At 40.0% G+C, this 22558-nt stretch overlaps 1 protein-coding gene across 3 annotated transcripts in view; it reads left to right on the top strand.

The window, feature by feature from the left end:
- Positions 1–14543: 14543 nt before the first annotated feature.
- PGGHG (protein-glucosylgalactosylhydroxylysine glucosidase) overlaps positions 14544–22558 on the top strand; it is a 70186-nt gene continuing 62171 nt past the window's right edge. For 2 of the 3 annotated variants that reach the window (XM_063438774.1, XM_063438773.1), the window contains exons 1-5: positions 14544–14796; positions 18467–18674; positions 18902–19331; positions 20868–20987; positions 22099–22230. In XM_063438774.1, coding sequence (XP_063294844.1) covers positions 14544–14796; positions 18467–18674; positions 18902–19331; positions 20868–20987; positions 22099–22230 — 1143 coding nt within the window. The remainder of the gene's footprint in view (positions 14797–18466; positions 18675–18901; positions 19332–20867; positions 20988–22098; positions 22231–22558) is intronic. The other variant, XM_063438775.1, reaches the window with a different exon arrangement.

Genomic DNA, 22558 nt, shown 5'->3' with positions numbered 1-22558 from the left:
CACGCGGAATATTCGCCTCCGGGTGCCTTCTATGAAATTGGCTCTCCGCTTCATTGGTCCTTATCGTGTTATACATAAGGTTAATCCCGTTTCATATGCCTTGGGTCTACCTAAGAATCTGCGCATACCTAATGTTTTTCACACCTCGTTGTTGAAGCCTTACGTGCGCAACCGCTATACCCGGCATGCTCCTCCTCCCCCTCCTGTCTCTGTGGAGGGTCATGAGGAATTCGAAGTGTCTGCTGTTCTTGACTCTCGTTTTCTTAGGGGTCGGCTTCAGTACTTGGTTCATTGGAAGGGTTATGGGCCTGAGGAGCGCAGTTGGATTTCTGCTGATGCTGTTCATGCTCCCCGCCTTGTGCGTTATTTCCATTCACGTTTTCCTGCCAGACCTAGTCCTGCCCGCCCGGAGGCGTGTCCTCAGGGGGGGTACTGTAGCGTTACTCACCTTTCCCAGGGGCCGGCCACGGTCCTCTCTTCAAGCCGCGCGTGGTCCTGCGGCTGCACGAGCCGCGCGCGGCTCATCCGACGCTTCTGGCAGGAAGGCGGGCAGTGACCGCGAGATGCGGTCACATGTCCCGCCTGAATCTAAGAGCGTGCCGCGAGTCTCGGGCGCGCTCTTAAAGAGACAGTGGGAGCCTAAATTGCCAAAAGGCTCCCATTGGCCCCTGTCATCCCACACACCCCATACACTTACCTTTTGGGGGGTGTGGAAGTGACAGGAGCCAATCACATTAGTTTTGAAACTACTTATACTTACCCTTTTCCATTAGTTCCTTGCCCTATCGTGGTTTCTGTCTCAGTTCCCTTTAGCGCTTGTTGTGTTCCTCTGTATTTGACCATGGCTTTGTATTCTGACTTCGTTTTCGCTTTATCCTTGTCTGTTCTGTTTGCCGGCTTGCTGTTTCCTGTGTACCAGACCCTGGCTTGTCCTCGTTTACGCTGTCTCTTTGTGCCCTTGACCTCGGATTGTTCCTGACTCTGTACTTCCCCTATATACGTCGAGTCCGGCCATTCTAAGGTCCGGTAGACGTATCTCACCTCTGTACTGCCTTCTGTTTAGCTGGATCCTGCGTGTAGGGGTATATTCTCGTTACACTCAGACACTGAGGCTAATGGTGTTGTGGAGACAGGCTCAGGCACTGAGGGTAGTGGTGTTGTGGAGACTATGGTGAGGCCTAATAGAGAGCAGTTGTTGTTGGATTCCATCATAAGAGGTGTGGAGATGGATAATGGTGGTCTTGTGAGATGTCTTCCCGTAACTACTGCTCACAGACATGAGACGTTTTGTAATATTGTTAAGCGAGCAAAGCAGGAAGGGGAATTGGATGTACTTGTCCATCTAGGGACAAATTACATGGCTTGCAATGAGGTTTCAGAGGTTAAGGAAGTTTTTAGTGTTTTTGCCAATGATATACGGCAGGTTGCTTCCACACTGTCATTCTCTGAAGTTCTGCCTGTGCATAACACTCAGAACGACAGGTGGATGCGTATTAGGGACTTTAACTTGTGGCCTGGTGAATGGTGTCGGGAGCAAGGATTTGGCTTTATTTCTCATGGTAGCTCTGTTTGGAATGGAAATAAACTTTACAAAAAAGATGGTTTGCATCTTTCTCAATTGGGAACAAATGTTCTCAGTGAGTAGTTCAGAGGTTTTGCTAGGACGTATTTAAACTAGGGAAGGGTGGGGGGGGGGGGGGCAAAAGGTTGATAAAACATCAATCCAATTGCCCCCCAAAACATGAACAGAAGATGCCTGTAGAAAGTGTGTTAATAAATGATAAGCTTAGTCATGCCTACAAATGCTTGCAGTTTAGGGAATAAGATCCATGAACTTGTGGCAATAAGGGCAACTGATAATGTAGATTTAGTCGCTGTTACTGAGACATGGTAAATGAGAAAAATGACTGGGACATAGCAATACCAGGGTACTCTTTATATAGAAAAGGTAGGGGGCGTGTCCTGACCGCTGGAGGAGACGGACGTGTAAGCTATCAGCTCCCGGAGAGAGCTCGCTTATTGCAGCAATTAGACGAGCATATAGTGAATTTTTTTCTCTACCCAAGCTACCGGGTGTCACCACGGGAAAAATGTCACAACGCCCAGCTAAAAAATCAAAGCTGAAGCCAGCCGAACTACAAATCACGGCCTTATCATCGCCGACCTGCCGCGCATAAGATGGTGCAGGTAGGCCCACATCGCCGGTCTCAAGTTCCGGGAGAAGCGACGAAACCTCAATATCAGTTACAGCAGCACCAGGTACTGACTCATCGATCAAGAAAATGCTTAATGAACTATAAACCTCCCTGCAATCAGATTTTGCCAAACTGGCTAAAGAGATCAGAGCAGATGTGAAAGCCCTGGGCGATCGCACAGATTACCTGGAATCGAAGACGGAAGAAATAATCTCAGCACACAACAATGTGGCCTCTGCATATGAAGTGATGGACACTAAACTAACTTCCATACTCACAAAACTGGTGGACCACGAAGACAGGGATAGACGGAATAATATCCGAATTCGTGGCATACCTGAAGACGTTAACCCTGCGGAGTTAGGGATTTATGTAAAAACACTTTTTCAGGAATTGCTCCCGGATATCCCGACGTCTGAGCTCCTACTAGACAGGATCCATAGACTCCCCAGACCTAAACATCTCCCAACAACCGTCCCGCGGAATACTATCACAAGACTACATTATTACACGATGAAGGAGGCTATCATGCAAGCAGCAAAGAAATTACAGACGCTTCCAGAGTTATACAGCAAACTTCAGGTATTCACCGACCTTTCGGCAGCCACTTTAGCGATGCGGAGGTCTTTCATCCCAATCACAAAGGCACTACGGGCGGCAAACATCCCTTATAAGTTGGACTTCCCAACGAGGCTTATAATATTCCATAATGGCATGGAACACCATCTACCCACACCAGAAGACGGAGACAAGCTTTTGGCGGAATGGAGATTACCCGTAGAGGCGAATGCCAACGAGTCCTCTTCCCAACGATATTCCTCCAAATCACCAATGAAGCTGACCCAGGACTGGCAAAATGTCGCCACAGCTAAGTGACCGAATTATGCTTAACATCTACAGGTTTCCCTTAACCCTGCCATAGTCAGAGAATCTATGCAACCCACAAACTACCAATTTTCAAACCAATGCCTAAATGTTATTGTTGATAAAGTTGTTAAGCTTGAACTGTACAGACATGCTGGGGCTCCTATACCTGGGCCCCATCATCAAGGCAAAAGTCACATATGTACTTGGCGTCTCAACGACACTCTATTGACAGACCAAACTCTGACCACACAACTCCAGACCTGGAGATGTATTTCTCTCTCTCAATAACACCTGTGGGGATATTTATGTGATGATAATATTAAACAGTCGAGAATTGCCCACTATTTCAATTCTCTTAGATCTTAGAGATCGTTATCATGTAAGTGAAATGTATTCCATACAAATAAAATCACAATTTGTTATAAAAATAGATATAATTTATTGTGACAAATAAAATAATAATATTAGACAGCATGCATGATTATAATCAGTGAATATTAAGTATAACATAAGTATGCAATACAATGGCTAAACACATTCCAATGACTAACAGCATCAACTGTCAAGACTTACAATATTTATGAGGGTACTTCACAGACAGAAAGCTAAACTTCCAGCGAAAAGCCATAAAACCTTGGCTAACAGTTAGATCAACTGAGTAACTCTTTCAATGCTGGCTAGATCCTCCTAGGCCTATAATATCCTATTCTCATGTAATTTTCAATTAAAATAACATTCAAACCAGCTCATTAATCATTTCCTGGAACCATCAAATAAGAATAATCTCCAGATTCTATAAGCCGAATTGTAATTTGCCTAAAAAGATATCTTATCTTATTTAGAGCAAATCAATATACCTGGATAAAAACAGCGGTATGCTAACACGTGATAATATCACATTAATATATAATTATTCTTAATTCCACCTGCAGAATGAAATGTTTATAACTATATATTCTTTAGTTAACTAAGATTTCTAATATTGAAATCTGACCGTGATTTATCCAGTCATATATCATGCTGTAAGAAATTGATATGCCAAACTGCAATATTGTATATACCTTTCTGTGTATGTGACTGGTTTCACAAGTTGGGGTCATTTAAATGATAAAAGTGTGATAAGGATCAAAGCTTTCAATTGCATTGTACAACATTCAACTAAAACAAAAGCTTACATCCCCCCAGTATTCCATGTATGTTATCAGGAGATCAGAGTAATTAACATCTAGGTGTAACCATGGAATTGTGTGTGTTTTCCCAAGCTGTCTAACCTACCCAGAAACCAACCCTAACTTCTTTCAGAACATTACAGTATAGCTGGAGGGAAGAGATCAAAAGACTTGTGTAAAGACAGAACTCTCTGGAGAAAGAGGGCGGGATAAACCACTTTTGGGAGGGAAAAGGAATTCTGGGACTTGTAGTTTATTACTCCAAGAATCAGGCTTTAAAAGGACAACATCCAAGGAAGGCTCTCTCTCTTTGTCTCTTTGGAGAGGACAGCACAGCAAGCAGGGCCATGGTGAACTGATAGTCTGTCCCAGATTATCCAAGATGAAGGCGCAAGGGGAAGACCTCCATTGAAATGTTTAAGTATTGCCCTTTTATTATGTATCTTTTGGTTTTGGACTGACTATGGTTATAATGTGTAATGTGTATATCCTTTTAAAATCTAACAGTATCCTTAAATTAATATTAACAATACATTTTATTATACACTTGTGTTTGTGTCTTATTTGTCACACATTCCCTAAAAGAATATCCTTGTAAGAGGGTCATAATTTCTTACAATGCTATTAGATTTTTTTATTAATTTAGATTAATTAAATAAAACCAGCATAATTACCAGTTAAGTAGATATTCTCATCAGATGAGTAGGTAGTCCCAGAGTGAATATCTGTCCTGGATCTCTCTGAATGTCCAAATCTTCCCTTTGTCCTAACTTTTTAAAGGGCCAGACTCTCTGTACGTCATTTGTTGGTATAACCAATAGGATACTGAAGGTGTGGTCAACTTGCAGATCGCAATTTAGGTATTTGGTCCATAGAGGGTGCAATTGCCTAATTAAACTTTCCTATCCAGGAAAGAGTTAACTTTTCCTGATGACGATTTTGACGTCATTTGGCTTATCTAAAATGACTACCATAACTTAAATTTGCTGTCAGTCCAAAGCGTTTGCCTCAGTCTTTGTGGCAACGACTTTGATCGTAATTTCTAAAATTGACATGTCTAAACTCAATTTCACCCCTTACTTACAATGGGACCTTGTAAAATTTAGAAAGTAAAATTAATTACTTAGTCTTCTCTGTCACTAGTGTCTGTGTTTAAAATTAATTATATTCTATGGACATTTAAACAGAGCATTCCATCCCCCTGCTTCATTGCTTATCACTTGGCTTGTTAATATAATGCATTATTTAGCTCAGGCTAGTGGCTAGTCTTACTGAAAGCAAGAAATGTATGTGTCTTTGTTAGCCTGAAATCCAAAATGGAGTCCGCTCTGTTCTGAGTGACTCTGGCAATATACACTTTTAATTTCTATCTTAGCACAAAATGTCTGCCGATATAAATATCCTGACACACCGGTGAGGTAGCGGTAGATACCCTATGGCAAGCACACAAAGCAGTCCTTAAGGCCAACTTATCAAACACACTAGCTATAATAAAAAGCAACGCCTCCTAACATATAAGAACATTCTAACCGAATTGGCCACACTCACAAATACAAACAAGAGATCTCCCTCTTATGACACCACTACAAAAATCCTCCAACTCCAAGCCCGTTTAAAAGACATGGATCTAGCTAAGACTACATATCTCCTCACCAAAATGAAACATAAACTTTTTAAAGACGGCAACAGGGCTAGCAAAGTTTTAGCATCCCAAATTAAGGCAAGGTCTCCAATGTCAAAAATAGCCTTCCTCCACTCAGAAGCAGGCCATAAGATTACCAATCCACAAGATATAGTGGAAGAATTCAGCAAATATTATAGCAAATTGTATAACATGGCTGATGCCAAGTGATTCCCCCACACCCCAGCAAAGCGACATTGATGACTTTCTACGAGATGTTCAGCTACCATCCCTCTCGACTGAAGAAGGCCGAAAACTGACCGAACCTTTCACGATTCAAGAAGTCCTACAAAACATAGCACAGTTACCAAAACATAAATCGCCTGAGCCTGACGGGTTCACTAACCTCTATTACCACACGTTTAGACACATCCTGGCTCATTATATGACGGACCTATTTAACCACTGCTTCAGAACAGGCACCATGCCCAATGACATGTTGAAGGCCAATATTTCCATACTACCGAAGCCAGGTAAACCCCCCACGCATTGCCCTAACTTTCGACCCATGTCCCTATTGAATTGTGATACCAAGTTATATGCTAAACTCATAGCGAGTAGGTTAGCCACGATAATACCCCATTTTGTACATAATGACCAGTCAGGATTTGTTAATGGCAGGCAAGGCTGCGACAACACTAGGAAAATACTAAACATATTATCCCACGTAGAGAGACACGGTACAGAAAGCCTATTTCTGGCCTTAGATGCTGAAAAGGCATTTAATAGGCTCAATTGGGCCTATATGTCGACATTCCTTTCCAAATACCGCTTTCCACCGGAGCTTATACTGGGCAATTCGGCACTATATGGCAACCCATTAGCACAAGTCTCCAACTCCGTTTTTTTCTCAAAGCCCTTCAATCTTACTAATGGCACGAGGCAGGGGTGCCCGCTAGCCCCACTCTTGTTTATATTATCACTAGAGCCACTAGCCCACAAAATCAGACAAGATCCGTTGATCTCGGGAATCCGAATGCAATCAAACGAGTATCGCCCAGCAATGTTCGCAGATGACCTCTTATTATCTCTTAGCAAACCAGAGACATCACTACCGCGGCTTCTAGCAATCTTAGAATCTTATGGTCGGGTGTCATACTACAGACTCAATAAAACTAAAACACAAGCTTTATCGATCAAAATACCGACGCAAATAGTTCAAAAGTTACACACTGCGTATCAGTTCAATTGGAGAAAAACTTACATCACATACCTGGGAGTTAAACTAACTCTACATAGACAACGATTGATATCCCTCAACTATGCTTCGCTAACGAACATATGCAATTCCATCTTCCAGAAATGGAAAGGTACACCTGTCTTGGATGGGGAGATTGAACACAATCAAGATAGTAGTACTACCAAATATTTTGTATGTTTTCAGGATGTTACCCGTACAAGTTCCGCTACAACTATTCAAAACCGTCCAAACCACACTAAACAAATTTGTGTGGGGAAGCATGAAACCACGTTTACCCTTATCACTCCTCCATTTACACCTGACAGAAGGAGGCTTGGGTCTTCCGAAACTGTTGACCTACTACAAAGCGGCCATCCTTGAGTCAGCTATACGACTTCATGCTCCCAAGAACTCTGGGAGACTAGGGACACAGACACTAGGGACATTGAGAGACACCAGGGACATTGGGAGACATGGGGACACTGGCTGGGAGACATGGGGACATTGAGCAACTAGGGCCACTGGGAGACATGGGGCCAATGTGTCTCCCAGTGTCCCAATGTCTCAGCGTCCCCAAGTTTCTCACCGTCCCCATGTCTAGCAGGCTCGGAGCTGCTGTCTGACCTCTCTGTGCAGAGCTGCTCCCCCGCGGATCAGTGAGTAGAAAGAGGCAGGGAGAGAGATGCTGTAACTTCTTATTCCAGCCTCTCTCCACACAAACAGCGACCCCTACTGGCTGTCGCTGGTATTGCAGAATAATCTCTGTTTATACTTGTTTATTACTGCAACACCGGCACTGTCTAGGCAGCCTCAAATACCTGAGAAATACTTCTGAGAAATACCTGGCAACCATAAGAAATACATGATACATACCTGGCAACCCTAAGAGTAATGAGTAAAAAAAAAAAAAAAAAAAAAATTATATATATATATATATATATATATATATATATATATATATATATATATATATATATATATATATATATAAAAATAAAAAAGAAAAAATGCCTTGCACTCCAACTCACATCAATACGGACCCGGTGCTTGATTGCACAGAATAGATACAAGCGAAGAAAAATCAGCACTCCCAGGATTTATCCAAAGTGAAATGTTATTTCTTTATTCCAGTAGTCAACGTTTCAGTTCCTCTGGGGAACTTTCGGTATTCTGTCCTGATGAAAGTTCCCCAGAGGAACTGAAACGTTGACTACTGGAATAAAGAAATAACATTTCACTTTGGATAAATCCTGGGAGTGCTGATTTTTCTTCGCTTGTGTGTGTGTGTATAATTTTAAATCAGTGGGTCTATTCCATGGGCCTGGAGTTGCAGCACCATCAGCCCCTATGTTAATCCGGCCCTGGGTATGGGTGTAAAAAAAAATTGTGATCTATGCTCTCAATCAACGATTCTACCCTTCCTTGATCTACAACAGAAATACAAGTTACCTAACTCACTTATTTTCTCATTCCTTCAGCTAAAGAGCATCATAAATACCAAAGTCACGTTCCCAACGGACGAGTCCACCCCACAAAATAATCCCGTCATGCTACTCCACAATAGATGTCTCTCAGCCCCAACGAAACCTAAAGCTTTGTCTATCTGTTACCAGACCCTCTTAAACAAAGCTCCACCTAGCTCTTTTAAATATGTAACACAATGGGAGAATGAAGGAATACCCAAGTTCACAGAGGAACAATGGCTCAAAGCATTAAATGCATTACGGGCATCACATCTTGCTTCTCTCATGTTGAAGCTCACAAGAAGGTGGTTTTTCGGTGGTACCTCACTCCACAAAAGCTGCATAAAATATACCCCGCAATAGATCCTAAATGCTGGAGATGCGGTGCAGATGAGGGTCACATGACTCACATATGGTGGGAATGCAATGATATCAAACCCTTCCGGACACAAGTACACACACTATTACAAGATGAAACAGTTGAAACATACTCTCTTACACCTACAATAGGTCTCTTTCTGATATTTCCCGATACCTGGAGATTGGAAATCAGGAAAATTGCCACTTTGATCAGACTGGCGGCCAGAAATCTTCTAGCACTTCACTGGAAATCGATATACAGCCCGAGCAACAAAGAACTAGTAGACAAAATATACCAATATTACCGATACGAAACAATCTCTTCAGACTCTGGCCCTGTATGTGAAGGATAGCATAAAATCTAGCCTAATATAAGTTAGTGAGGCGAACAAAGAGTCCGTTTGGGTTACGTTAGAGTTTGGTAATCACACAGTAACTCGTGTAGGTGTGATTAATAGGCCCCAAGGACAAATAGAAGAGTTAGATTATCTACTAGTTTAGGAAATAGCTAAAATGACAATGAAGGGGGAAGTTATCATCATGGGTGACTTTAATCTTCCTGATGTGAATTGGAAAACAAAAATAGCTGCCTGTGCCAGGAGCACACATATTCTAAACTCCCTACTGGGATTGTTTCTAAAACATGTAGTTGAGGAGCCAACTCGTAAAGAGGCCATACTAGATTTAGTGTTAACAAATGGAGATTTGGTATCAGATATTACTGTATGTGAAAGTTTAGGATCCAGTGATCATCAGTCAGTGTGGTTTAATATAAGAACTGTGACACCACACAAAAACAAAAGTTTTAGACTTTAAAAAAAAAAAAAGACTTTTCTAAAATTAGAATATGTGTAAAGGAGTCATTATCAGACTGGAGCAATTTAAATGGAGTCCAAGAGAAATGGGATTATTTAAAAGTTGCACTGCTGCAGGCAACAGAAAATTGCATTAGGCTTGTCAGTAAAAGCAAACAATTAAAGAAATCACTGTGGTACTTTGCAGATGTGGCCAAAATAGTAAAAAACTAAAAGTTAGCATTTATTAATTATAAAAAAAACAGAGTGAGGAAAACAGAATGATCTATAAGATTAGGCAGAAAGAGGCTAAGCAAGTTACAAGAGCTTCCAAATCACACACAGAAGAGAAAATAGCACAGTCAGTAACAAAAGGGGACAAAACATTTTTTAGATACATTAATGAGAAAAGGAAAGTAAAACAAGGATTAGTTAGATTAAAAACAAAAGAAGGAAGGTATGTAGAAGAGGATAAAGGTCTAGCTGACTACCTCAATGAATATATTTGTTCAGTATTTACAAATGAAAATATAGGAAAGGGACCTCAGTTAGGAAAAAGGACAAATGAGTCGTTTGTTACATGTGAGTTTACAGAGGAAGAGGTTCTATTTCAACTGTCAAAAGTAAAGACAAACAAGTGAATGGGATCTGATGGAATACACCCCAAGTTATTAAAATAGCTTAGTGGTGTACTAGCAAAACCATTAACATATTTATTTAACCAATCATTGTTAACAGGAGTAGTCTCAGAAGATTGGAAGTTAGCGAATGTTGTGCCCATTCACAAGAAAGGTAGTAGGGAGGAGTCGGGCAACTATAGGCCAGTAAGCCTTACTTCAGTAGTGGGGAAAGTAATGGAAACCATGTTAAAGGACAGGATTGTTGAACATCTAAAAACACATGGAATTCAAGATCAGAGACAACATGGGTTTACTTCAGGGAGATGATGCCAAACTAATCTTATTTATTTTTTTTTAATTGGGTAACTAAAATAATAGATCAGAGTGGTGCAGTAGACATTACTTACCTAGATTTCAATAAGGCTTTTGACACTGTTGCACATAGAAGGCTTATCAATAAATTGAAATGTTTAAGTTTGGATTCCAATATTGTTAAATGTGTAAGGCAGTGGCTGAGTGACAGGCAACAGAGGGTTGTAGTCAATGGAGCATATTCCAAGCTTGGGCTTGTCACCAGTGTGGTACCTGTGAATGTTTTAAATGGTGTGTTCAATAAAAACATGGCAACGTTTTATTCTTTGTGTGTTCCCCAAGTTTAACCCCATTAAGGACACATGACATGTGTGACATGTCATGATTCCCTTTTATTCCAGGAGTTTGGTCCTTAAGGGGTTAATACCGTAGGTTGTCTTCTTTTAAAACATATATACATGTATGGGTGATTCAGGGATTCCTGACAGTAATTAGTGTTACAATGTAACTTGCTTAAATTTTGGGGAAAAAAAGGGTTTTGAAAAAACAAAATGCTACTTGTACTTATTGCCCTATAACTTTCCAAGAAAAGCTAAGAATGTGTTAACATTGGGTATTTATAAACTCAGGACAAAATTGAGAAACTATTTAGCATGGGTGTTTTTTGGCGGTTGTAGATACGTAACAGATTTGGGGGGTAAATCATATTTTAATCATATTTTACAATTTCTTTATAGTAAATTATATAATATGATGAAAATAATGGTATCTTTAGAAAGACCATTTAACGGCGAGACAAAAGGTATATAACATGTGTGGGTACAGTAAATGAGTAAGAGGAAAATTACAGCTAAACACAAACACTGCAGAAATGTATAAACAGCCCTGGTCCTTAACGGTAAGAAAATTGAAAAACGGTCTGGTCACTAATGGGTTACATTTTTTAAATATTTTTCTTTACCTGGGAGATAATTGGGTTGTAAGTTTCCCGACTCAATTATCTCTCAGGCACAGGGAGGAGTGTACTGTATGTATAAATTGAGAATGCTTGCCTGCAATAAACAGATCTACTCCTAGCACGCAGTCTCGACTAATGTGTGTGGGGGGGGAGGCTATACCAGCGATATTTACTCTCATGGTCGATCGAGCTACTTCACCTTAGGAAAGGGAGTACGTGGCGGCAATATACTGGTGGTGTAACCTGGTTAATGTATAAAAGTGTAAATTTCTATGGAAATCTGCAGCCTTGTCAGTCCCACTCTGGGTTGTCCGTGCTGCAGAGTTTCTGAATGACCCGAGATACCAGTATGTCCAATTATTCCTAGTGACATTCCTTGTCTTTCCTTGCCACTTGCCTTTATTTACACTGACCAGCCACAATTTTAAAACTAGCTGTGTAAATAGCTCTGATGCTTCCAGGCATAGACTCCACAAGACCTCTGAATGTGTCCTGTGGTATTTGGCACCGATACATTAGCAGCAGATCCTTTATGTCCTGCATGTTGCGACGCTGGGCCTCCATGAATCGGATTTGTAGTTACAGCACACCCCACAGATGCTCAATCGGATTGAGATCTTTGGAATTTGGGGGCCAAGGCGTCAACTTGAACTTTTTGTCATGCTCCTCAAATCATTCCTGAACATTTTTGCAGTGTAGTAGGGTGCATTACGCTGCTGAAAGAGACCATCAAAGAACACCAGTGCCATGGATGTGCACAATTGGTCTTCAACCATCTCTAGGTAGGTGGTATATGTCATAGTAACATCCACATAAATGATAGTCCCCAGGGTGTCCTAGCAGAACATTCCCTAAAACCTAATATTGCCTATGTCTGCCTGCCTTCTATCCTTAGTGCTTCCTTCTACCATCTCTTCTTCTGGTAAATGACACACATGCACCCAGCCATCCACCTGATCTAAAAGAAAAATATGATTCAGGCAACCTTCTTACATTGCTCTGTGGTCCAGTTCTGACACTTACATCCCCATTGAAGACACTTTTGCCAGTGTACAGGGGTCATCTGTAACGGAAATATACCCCAACACGCAGGATTCAGCTAAACAGAAGACAACACAGAGGGGAGATACGTCTACCGGACCTTAGAGTGGCCGGACTCGATGTATATAGGAGAAGTACAGAGTCAGGAACGATCCGAGGTCAAGGGCACAAAGAGACAGCGTAAACTAGGACTAGCCCGGGTCTGGTACACCGTAAATAGCAAGCCAGCAAACAGAACAGATAAGGATAAAAAGATAATGTAGTCAGAAAACAAAGCCAAGGTCAAGTACGAAGGAACACAACTGAATACAACAAGCGCTAAAGGGAACTGAAACAGAAAACACGATAGGGCAAGGAACTAAGGGAAAAAGGTGAGTATATATAACTAAACACCTATTTTGATTGGGCCCCTGTCATATCCACGCCCCCAAAAGGTAAGTGTATGGGGAGTGTGGCATGACAGGGACCAATGGGAGGCCTTTTCCAATTTAGGCTTCCACTGTCCCTTTAAGAGCGCGCCCGAGACCCGCGGCGCACTCTTAAAGTCAGGCGGGACATGTGACCGCTTCTCGTGGTCACTGCCCGCCTTCCTGTTCCAGCCGTCGGATGAGCCACGCGCGGCTCGTGCAGCAGCAGGACCGCGCGCGGCTCGAACAGAGGACCCCGGCCGGCCCCTGGAAAGGATAAGTACCGCTACATCATCATAGCCATTCTGACTGGTCTGTGGCTATGCAGCCCAATACACAGCAAGAACCCTGTGAACTGTGTGTACTGACACCTTTCTAACCTTTCCAGAATTAAGTTTTCCAGCAATTTGAGCTACAGTAGCTCTTTTGTGTGATGGGACCAGACGGTCTAGCCTTCGCTGAACATGTGCATCAATAAGCCTTGTGAGCTCATGACCTTGATGCCTGATCACTGGTTGTCCTTCAATGCATCACTTTTGGTTGGTACTGACCACTGCACACAGAGAACACCCCAGAAGATTTGCCGTTTTGGAAATGCTCTGACTCAGTCATCTAGCCATCCCTATTTGGCCCTTTTCAAGGTCACTGAGATATTTTCGCTTGCCCATTTTTTCTGCTTCCAACACATGAAATTAAGAATCTGACTGTTCACTTGCTGCCCAGTATATCCCACCCCTTGACATGTGCCATTGTAATTGTTACAATAGAATAATTGTTATTCACTTCACCTGTCTATGGTTTTAATGTTAAGGCTGGTCATAGTATAATTATCTTTTCTTCCTTGTGCCAGATCTCAATACTTGATTGCAGCTATTGTGTTAACCTCTGTCAATGATGTCTGCTTTTTGGACTTCTGCACATTGTCAAGTTTTGTCAGGAAAAGTAGTTTCTTTATTTTATGAAAACTGACGCATTGAGGGGGAAAAAAAAATTCATTCAGAGGGAGCTATATAGATGTGTGGCAGTATACCCACGAGTATCTGGGTTGTTACCGCCAAGGTCCCCTTTTCCGTTATGTTTATAGCCCAGAATGATTAAACCTTGCTGCTGGGTTATAGCTGTCTCACCCAAACACTAGCCGAGACTAAGTCAAGGGTAAAGAGCTGATTTTATTGTCAGATGGTCACACCTTTTATACCTGAACAGAAGGTGCCCAGGGAGAACAGTAGAATTGCAACACACCGGTCTCCTTGGAGTCTGTACATGAGCAAGGTACATTTTGGACTGGGGGAGGGAGTTGACTGTGTCGATTTTAAATTTAGAGAGATGAATGTCAAGGATAAGTGGAAGTCAATTAACACTGTTGCCTAACCATTAACAAAATACATATTTGGAAAGTTCAAAATAATCAAGTAAAAGATGATTTGTACAGGGTACTTTTATGATCACTGATTTTGTTCCCTTATTGATTATTGTTTTCTTGTAGTAAAAAAAAAATGTCACAGGTGACGAATGACCCATGGACATTTTCTACCAACTCATTACCATCAGACCCTCGTCTCATGACAACAGTGGCAAATGGATATCTTGGCACTCGCATTTTTGGAGATGTTCTTCATGTTAATGGTCTTTACAATGGGGCTGTTGGTGATTGCCACAGAGCAGATGTACCCAGTCCTCTGAGCGTTAGGCTTTGTGCAACCAAAGAAGAAATTGTAGATGAAAGCTTCTCTTTAAGTATCAAAACAGGTAAAACGTGTTCACCCTAAATATCTGAAATGGAAATTATGCAAAATTATAAAACAGTATAAAAAATAGATGCCTGTTCCCATAAACCATTATGACTGACAACTGATTGTCCTTTTGCAACGAACACTATTTAAAACTACATTCATTGCTGAGGGTATCTGTAGCAATGCAAGATGAAGTCTGAAACACAATGCCTTTCTGTGCTCATTTGCATGTCAAACTTGGAACTCTAGGATAATTGTAGATATGTGATTTCTTAAGTTTCTGTGCCCAAGGGGGACTTCTCAAAGTCTATAACTTGAGATATGCCGATAATGGGCATGGGAGGTAAGTGCATTGAGGAAACTGACAACGAGGATAAATATGGCCCAGCAGAGGTTCCTAACCTCTGTGTTGGACTCCTCATAGCTTTTTAACCCCTTAAGGACACAACTTCTGGAATAAAAGGGAATCATGACGGAATATATCCGTCATCTGTCCTTAAGGGGTTAATAAGTCCACGGTGTTTCCAACAAAGGAACATCCATAAGCCTTGGCAACACATATATTCATCAAGTCCTGGCAAATTCCCTAAAAATGGTTTACCAAGGACAAACTGCCATTTCCTGTTCAATGAAACTTCAAGCTCGATGGGCTCCCTATGGCATGAGAATCTGCTGGCTGGTGAGGGAGATCTTTTTGAAATTCCACCAGACATGCTGTCCCTCTCCTGCCTGCTGCCCCGAGGACATGGTTTTGGTGTCCTTGTGGGAAGTCCGTCCCTAAATCTCTTATATCTTTGCTGGTGATTTTTCTAGTACAATGTTTGTAGTCAATTGTTTTGGTTTAGTTAAATATGATATTTTGGATGATATGACCACTTCTTAAAGGGTTGTGTTTAGAAAAAATAACATGCATTCTTCTGTGACAGTACTCATTGTACATAATCACTGTTACTAAGCTTAAATAATATAATTGGATTTATTCACTAAACTGTGGCATTATGGACAATTCACTAGGAAATGTAGGTCAAACATGAAAAGTGGGAAAAAAAATTTGGAGAATTTTTCCAGGTCTAATTTTGACTACAAATTAATTCTTTTAAATTTATATAATTCTTTTCTCAGATATTTTATCAGAGAATAATGCTCAGGTCCAAGAAACATAAATCTTTGATGACTCACTAGTTTTATCTTTGGGAAGTGATTCACTTTCTTGTACTAGCATGCTATCTACCGGCAAATCAAATTAAAACATAACATTTACAAAGTTATTCAATGCAAAGTCAGCATTCAAAGCGAATTTCAAGTTTAAGGTCAAAATAGTTGAAGCAGAAAAAGTCTCAAAGTAAACTATGTTTCCAGTTTGGTGTCATTAGCCTTACATTTGAAATTCACTTTTAATTCGCTTTGAATATTCACATTGGCTACTAAGCCTGATAGTATTAAATTGTAGCAGTATTACTATGCATTCTGGAATGACTAGATTCCATTGATACAAAGATTGAACATTTTACTCACTGTTTTAGATTGTATTGATTTTATCTTTTAACACCTACCTGATACACTAACTACTATGTTCAGGATTGACTGTAAGCCTAGCAGACTCGGATAATATATAGTCTTTGCATTCCCTTATTGTACTCTTCTGGCAAATAGGAGCCAATACATTTTATGTACAGAGTAAAATATGAAGATATCCATTAAAGTTTTTTTGAAGAATAAGTAATACTCTCATCATTTTTTCCCCAACACAGTGAAGCATAACATATGAAAGCTAAAGACATTATTTTTATACAAAATAAAAAAAAATCTGTACATAAAATGCAACAGTTCTTCTTAGAAATATAGAAAGTCTAAGATGCATTTATTGCTGCAGTGTTATATAATGAATATTTTCTTGTATACAAGTTATGGTGGGTAGAATGCACAAATAATTAGTGAGGTTCAGTTGCATACTTGACTGTGGTTGCAAAACATTGTGCAAAATAAGTGCAAGATTTAATGAATCTGTTTTGCAAAGAGCCACTGTGAAGGAGATTTGTGTTCCCAAAAGTCTCTTCATTACCTTTTGACATTTACAGCTAATGTAAATATTACAATTGTGGACCTAATCCCAGAACAATAGACACATTGTTATACATTTCTGCCCTGTATATTAAGAGATCTGAATGGCTGTCATGTCTAAAAATGTTCAGCATCATTGCTTTAACACTTTCGAGTCCTATGTCGGAATATTTCTGACAAGATATTTTACCTCTGGCGGTCCATTATCGAATGTTCCCTAGAGAGTACCTTCAGTCCTCTGTGCAGAGTGCCATGAAAGTGCATGCCACTCACATTCGTGGCACCCGGCACGGAGTATCTTGGTACTAATCTGACATTGGACTGCAAGAGGTAAAATATTTTGTTGGGTTAAATCTCTAATGGATAGGAGTTGTACTGTCAGGCCTTAAGCCTCCCGATGTCTCCTCATACTTCCGGGTTTGACGGAGCTTAGCCACACCCCCATTGCCGCGGTCTGCTATTTAATGCGACCGCACCAGCTGATAGACGCTGGATTATTGAAACGCGAACCGCGCCAAACTCACCGGCTCACATACCTCGCAGAGACGACCACTCGCTACTAGACCGGACTGGAGGAATATTCAAGTCCCCATCATCTCTCCTCATCACAGACAACTACCAGCACTCTCGGCAACCATTCACTGAAGCAACCGCCTCTGAGGAGAGCTGGGGACACAATCCCTCTACTTCTATAAGTTAAGTAACTTACAGTCTCTGAGTTAAGAGCTACCAATGCTAAAGATTTATTTCAACTTACTAAAGTCTGCTATCTATAAGTTCTCCAGCAAGCCTGCTACAGCTTTCCTCAAATCAAGTACTATTCAAGTTCAGCTGTACCTGTCTTGCTACAGATAAATCTTATTTCATCATACTAAAGTCTGCTGTTAAGTTGTTCAGCAAGCCTGCTACAGCATCCCTCAAAACAAGTACTATTTAAGTTTTGCTGCACCATTCTTGCTACTGATAATTCCAATGTATTTAATCTCTTATAATTTGAACTGTTAACAAGAATAACGGACTCTAATGAATTCTGAACCTTGTCAATGCTAAATGAAACAAACCGTTTATTATTTAAAGAAACAGTAATTGTAATTCTGGAACTGAAGTCTCAGTTCCATCTACGTGTCTTAATAAAAGATCAAAGTCCTAAGAAATCTGCAGTTGTGTTCCACATCATTTACTGTGAACGTGACATGTACATATGTATCGCTACAAAAATGTGAAAGTATTTTAGATTTTTATTTCACTTTTTTACATTTTTAAAATACAATATTCTCCCTTTAACTCAGACGTGTGAGATATTTTTGTGAAGTAATCTCTCTGATAACACATATTCCACTACATTTTAGTTTCATGCCCACATTTGAGGGCTTGACGAAGACCTCGTATCAGGTCGAAACATTGCTTCTCTTTATTTTGAACCAATAAATCTGCCTGCGGCTTGTATACCTTGATTGACAGGAGATTTTCTTTTTATTTGCCAATTTGAGGGCTGACATGTGAGCTCAAACAGCAATCTTGCAGTTATTTACATAAAATAGTACGTGATGTAGCAATTGGGTATTAGCATCTTTAAATGTACACATCATTCAGTATAATTTTGCTTTGTTTCATGGCCCACTCAGGTACGTTTAGCCACATCCTCCAGTGCTCTTCATTTACAGCAACTCAGCAGATCTTCGCTCATCGCTCTCACAGCCACCTATTGGTCAACATTATAACATTAAAACGTACAGGAGAATCCAGTCCAGTCAGCTTAAATCTCCAAACTGAAATGAAAGTTGAAAGCCAGGACCTGGAGCTACATATAGGTCATACTTTCCATGAAGCTCAGTAAGTTGAACTATAGGTTGGATCCGGGGTTGTTACTACAATGTTGGTGGTATATGTGTTAGAAATTGACCAAATGTAAATGTGATATAGTCTGTAATGTACTTAAAGTATATTCATTAACCTCCCCAGGAAAATGACAGTTCCTCTTTTAATGTATTAAATGAACCATTGTGGAACGGAAACATCTATTTTTATATATTATGCTTCTGCTTTGATCTTTGTTTCAGGTATATCTATGGAAATATTCTTGTCCCAGAGGTTGAATCATGTCCACGAAAGTCTATTCATATGATTTGGAATGCAGTACCTCAGTCACTGGTTCTGGAAACTGAGCTGGAGAAATCTTGGGTGTTCCTTACAGCAGTGTCTGAGTCTGAAAAAGACGTAAAAGAAAAGTTTGTTGAGGGACAAGCACTATCTGATGAAGGTCAGCTATATCTCTCCCATGAAAAGGCTTGGGATGAGTTATGGATGGGAAGTTGCATAGACATTGAAAGTTCATTGGATCTGAAACCGATTATTTATGGATGTCTCTATTATCTGCTAAGCTCCCTTCCACCCCTGGGCTCTACAGATGAATTTCATGGCATTAGCCCTGGAGGTCTATCCAATGGAAGCAGAAATGAAGATTACTGGGGCCATGTTTTCTGGGATCAGGTGAGGTACATTGAGTTGTTTGTAAACATCATGTTTAGTTCAGTATAAAGTACTGTAGAAATGATGGCACCATGTTTTTTATAGAGTAATTTAGAAAAAAATAACGGAGTAATATTTCTCAGTCACTTATTGAAATTTTTTTTACTACTTAATCTGCCTCTAGCTATTAGCATTGAACCGTTATGTGACACAAGCAATACAATTTCCACTATTCAGTATGTTAAGCACTCAAGTTTATTTTTTCCATTTTTGTTTTGCAGTTACAAATAAAAATAAATTTGTATAGATTTTCTAGACTCTCAGATATGAAGTGCACCCCACTAATGTACTTTTTAGCACCCAAAAAAATTTAAGTTTTAAAACTGCAATGTGACAGCAATATTTGACGATTCTATTTGACTCTCCGATATGAAGTGCACCCCACCCCACTAATGTACTAGTTTGCAGAATTCTTAACTAAGCTGTCCCTATCAGCGGCAGCATCCTCTCCCTACATTAATAAGACCGCATGTGCGTGTGGCGCTACACGACTCCAGCATATATATATATATAGAGGCTGGGTCACATGCTGCACTGGCCAATCACAGCCATGCCATTAGTAGGCATGGCTGTGATGGCTTCTAAGGGCACACGAGTCAAACGCTTGTTGATTGGCTGCCCTGCAGCCTTTGCGCCATTAAATCGCTGAACACTGAACTCCAACCCGAACATACAGTGATATGTCCGTGTTCGGGTCCAAGGTCCAAAAAACCTAATGTTCGGTACGAACCCGAACTTTTCAGTTCGGATTCGCTCAACTCTAATTATGGGGTTGTAGTATATGCACCTGCACCGCAAAGCCACCTTAATAAACTAAATACATTGTATAACTTGTTCTGCAGATTTGTTCTACAATGTAATAACAGAAACCACCATTGTGACATGCTAAAATAACTAAACTGTCTGTCGCTGGAATCCAGATGCACCCTTCATCTTTCCAGCCTTGTGTTTAAGAGCTTTTCTGGGAAGCTCCCACCCTACCTGAGCAGAATGCTCTCCCCGGCTGTTCCCACCTCCCATAACTTCCGATCCAGTACCAGCACTTTATTTAGTCTACCTCAATACAAAAAGAAAGCGGTTTGATCCTCCTCTTCCTACAGAGGACTGTAATTATTGAACGACCTCCCGCACACTTTAAAATCTTCCCCAAGCCTAAAGTCCTTTAAGAGATCCCTCTCTAAATACCTCAAAACAGAATGCACCTGTCATGGTTGATTAGATATTTCCTACCTTTTCTATGTTAAATTTAGTATATATTGTGTATTAATATTGTTTTTGTATTTTATTGCACCCTATTGTATCAATGCAATGTTTTGTGGACCCAGGACATACTTGAAAACAAGAGAAATCTCAATGTATCTTTCCTGGTAAAATATTTTATAAATAAATTTTGCCGCATTCCTTTTTACTGAATTTTATGTGTTTAGTAAAAGACCAGTAATTTTAGTAGGTTATGTATTACAAATTGTATTATTGCCTGTTTCTCTGTTGTTTTAGGACACTTGGATATATCCCAATATTCTATTATTTTATCCAGAAATGGCTGCTCACATTCTGAAATACAGAATTAGGACTCTGAGTGGTGCGGGGGAGAATGCAAAGCAACAAGGATATAAGGTGAGTGGGAAACAATACATGATTTGTGACTTGATTATAAAGCATACATTTTGTATATAGGAAGGTGATGAGTAGTGCTGGGAAGATCACAGGTGGGAAATCAAACCATTCTAAAATGGTTTGACTACTTACATTAGGGTACACCTGGAACCATAACCACAACAACACACTATAGTGCTTATCTCAACTCAAGCCCCAGCAGTCTCACTACTCCTCTCTGCTGTTTGGGAGTTACATAATTTTGTTTGTACACCCCTAGCCACACTACCCCTGGCAGTGACTCACACAGCCTCTATTAAAAACAAAAGTTTCATTTCTACAGCAGTGTGTTTACTTTAGAACTTCTTATATCCAGCTCTGCTTAACTTTAATCACACACAGAGGCTCTAGCAGAAAATTAACAGAGCAGGAGATAAGAAATTATAAATTAAACACAATGTATATGGAAGGGAAGCTAAATAAAATTAGGTAATTTTCTGGGACGTGGGTAGGAAAGCTGTATGAGTGCCAGGTGAGTGACAAGAGCTGTGTAAGCAAAATAATTTAACTCCTAAATGGCAGAGGATTGAATAGTGAGACTGCAGTGACAAGATTTATACACCAAAAGCACTTCATTAGGCTAAAGTTGTATTGATACTTAGTGTTCTATTAATGTCTAAGGCAATGGTTCCCAAACCAGTACTCATGGCCCACCAACAATCAAAGATTTATATATTCCCCTGTTTTATTCCAATGGATATACTGACAAAACCTGGACCGTTGGTGGGTCTTGAAGACTGGTTTGGGAAACATTGGTCTAAGGTATTTGAAATTAAAGCTCTAAATTTGTTGAGATGTTTCTTATGCTGCAACATTGGTATATTGCATTTCTTTATGAGTTACACAAAACTAAATATAATTTACAGGATAATTGTCCAGTTTAATTTACCAAATAAAATGAATATAAAATATAAATAAATAAAAATAGACTACATGTTTGAAAGCCGAATGGTCATGATTAGTGTGATGCACAAGTAAAAAATAAAAATAAAAAATGCTTTTGTTGGTTACACTAGGGAATAAACAACATAGTAAAATTATATTTTTATGTTTGGCTTTTATTTTGTTTTAGGGTGCTAAATTCCCCTGGGAGAGTGCTTTAACAGGGTATGAAGTTTGCCCAGAGAAAATTTATGGAGAGCAAGAAATTCATATTAATGGAGATGTTTTAGTAGCATTCAAACAATATTATCACATGACAAAGGTAATGATAACAATATATTATTTTACAAACAGTTCGAATCTCTTTTTTTTTAAAACTAATATGCATTATTTTAATATTATGAAACCAGGAAGGCTGCACTCACCTAAACATGTATACAATATAAGGGTGCTGCTGAGACCAAATTTATACACAATACAGAATTCAGCACACTTATTCAACTAAACAGTTATTTAAAATCACTTGTTTTAGGCAAAATAATGGGGATTTTGTGTCAATATATAATCATATGATTTATAGGCTTGCCACAGCAAAAATGTACCCCATTTTGGCATGTCTGATTCTAGCAAGCTAATTCTTGCTCTTTTTA

This window comes from Pelobates fuscus, chromosome 12 (genome assembly GCF_036172605.1).
Source record: "Pelobates fuscus isolate aPelFus1 chromosome 12, aPelFus1.pri, whole genome shotgun sequence".
Classification (NCBI taxonomy): domain Eukaryota; kingdom Metazoa; phylum Chordata; class Amphibia; order Anura; family Pelobatidae; genus Pelobates; species Pelobates fuscus.
This window is presented reverse-complemented; position numbering and strand designations above follow the sequence as displayed.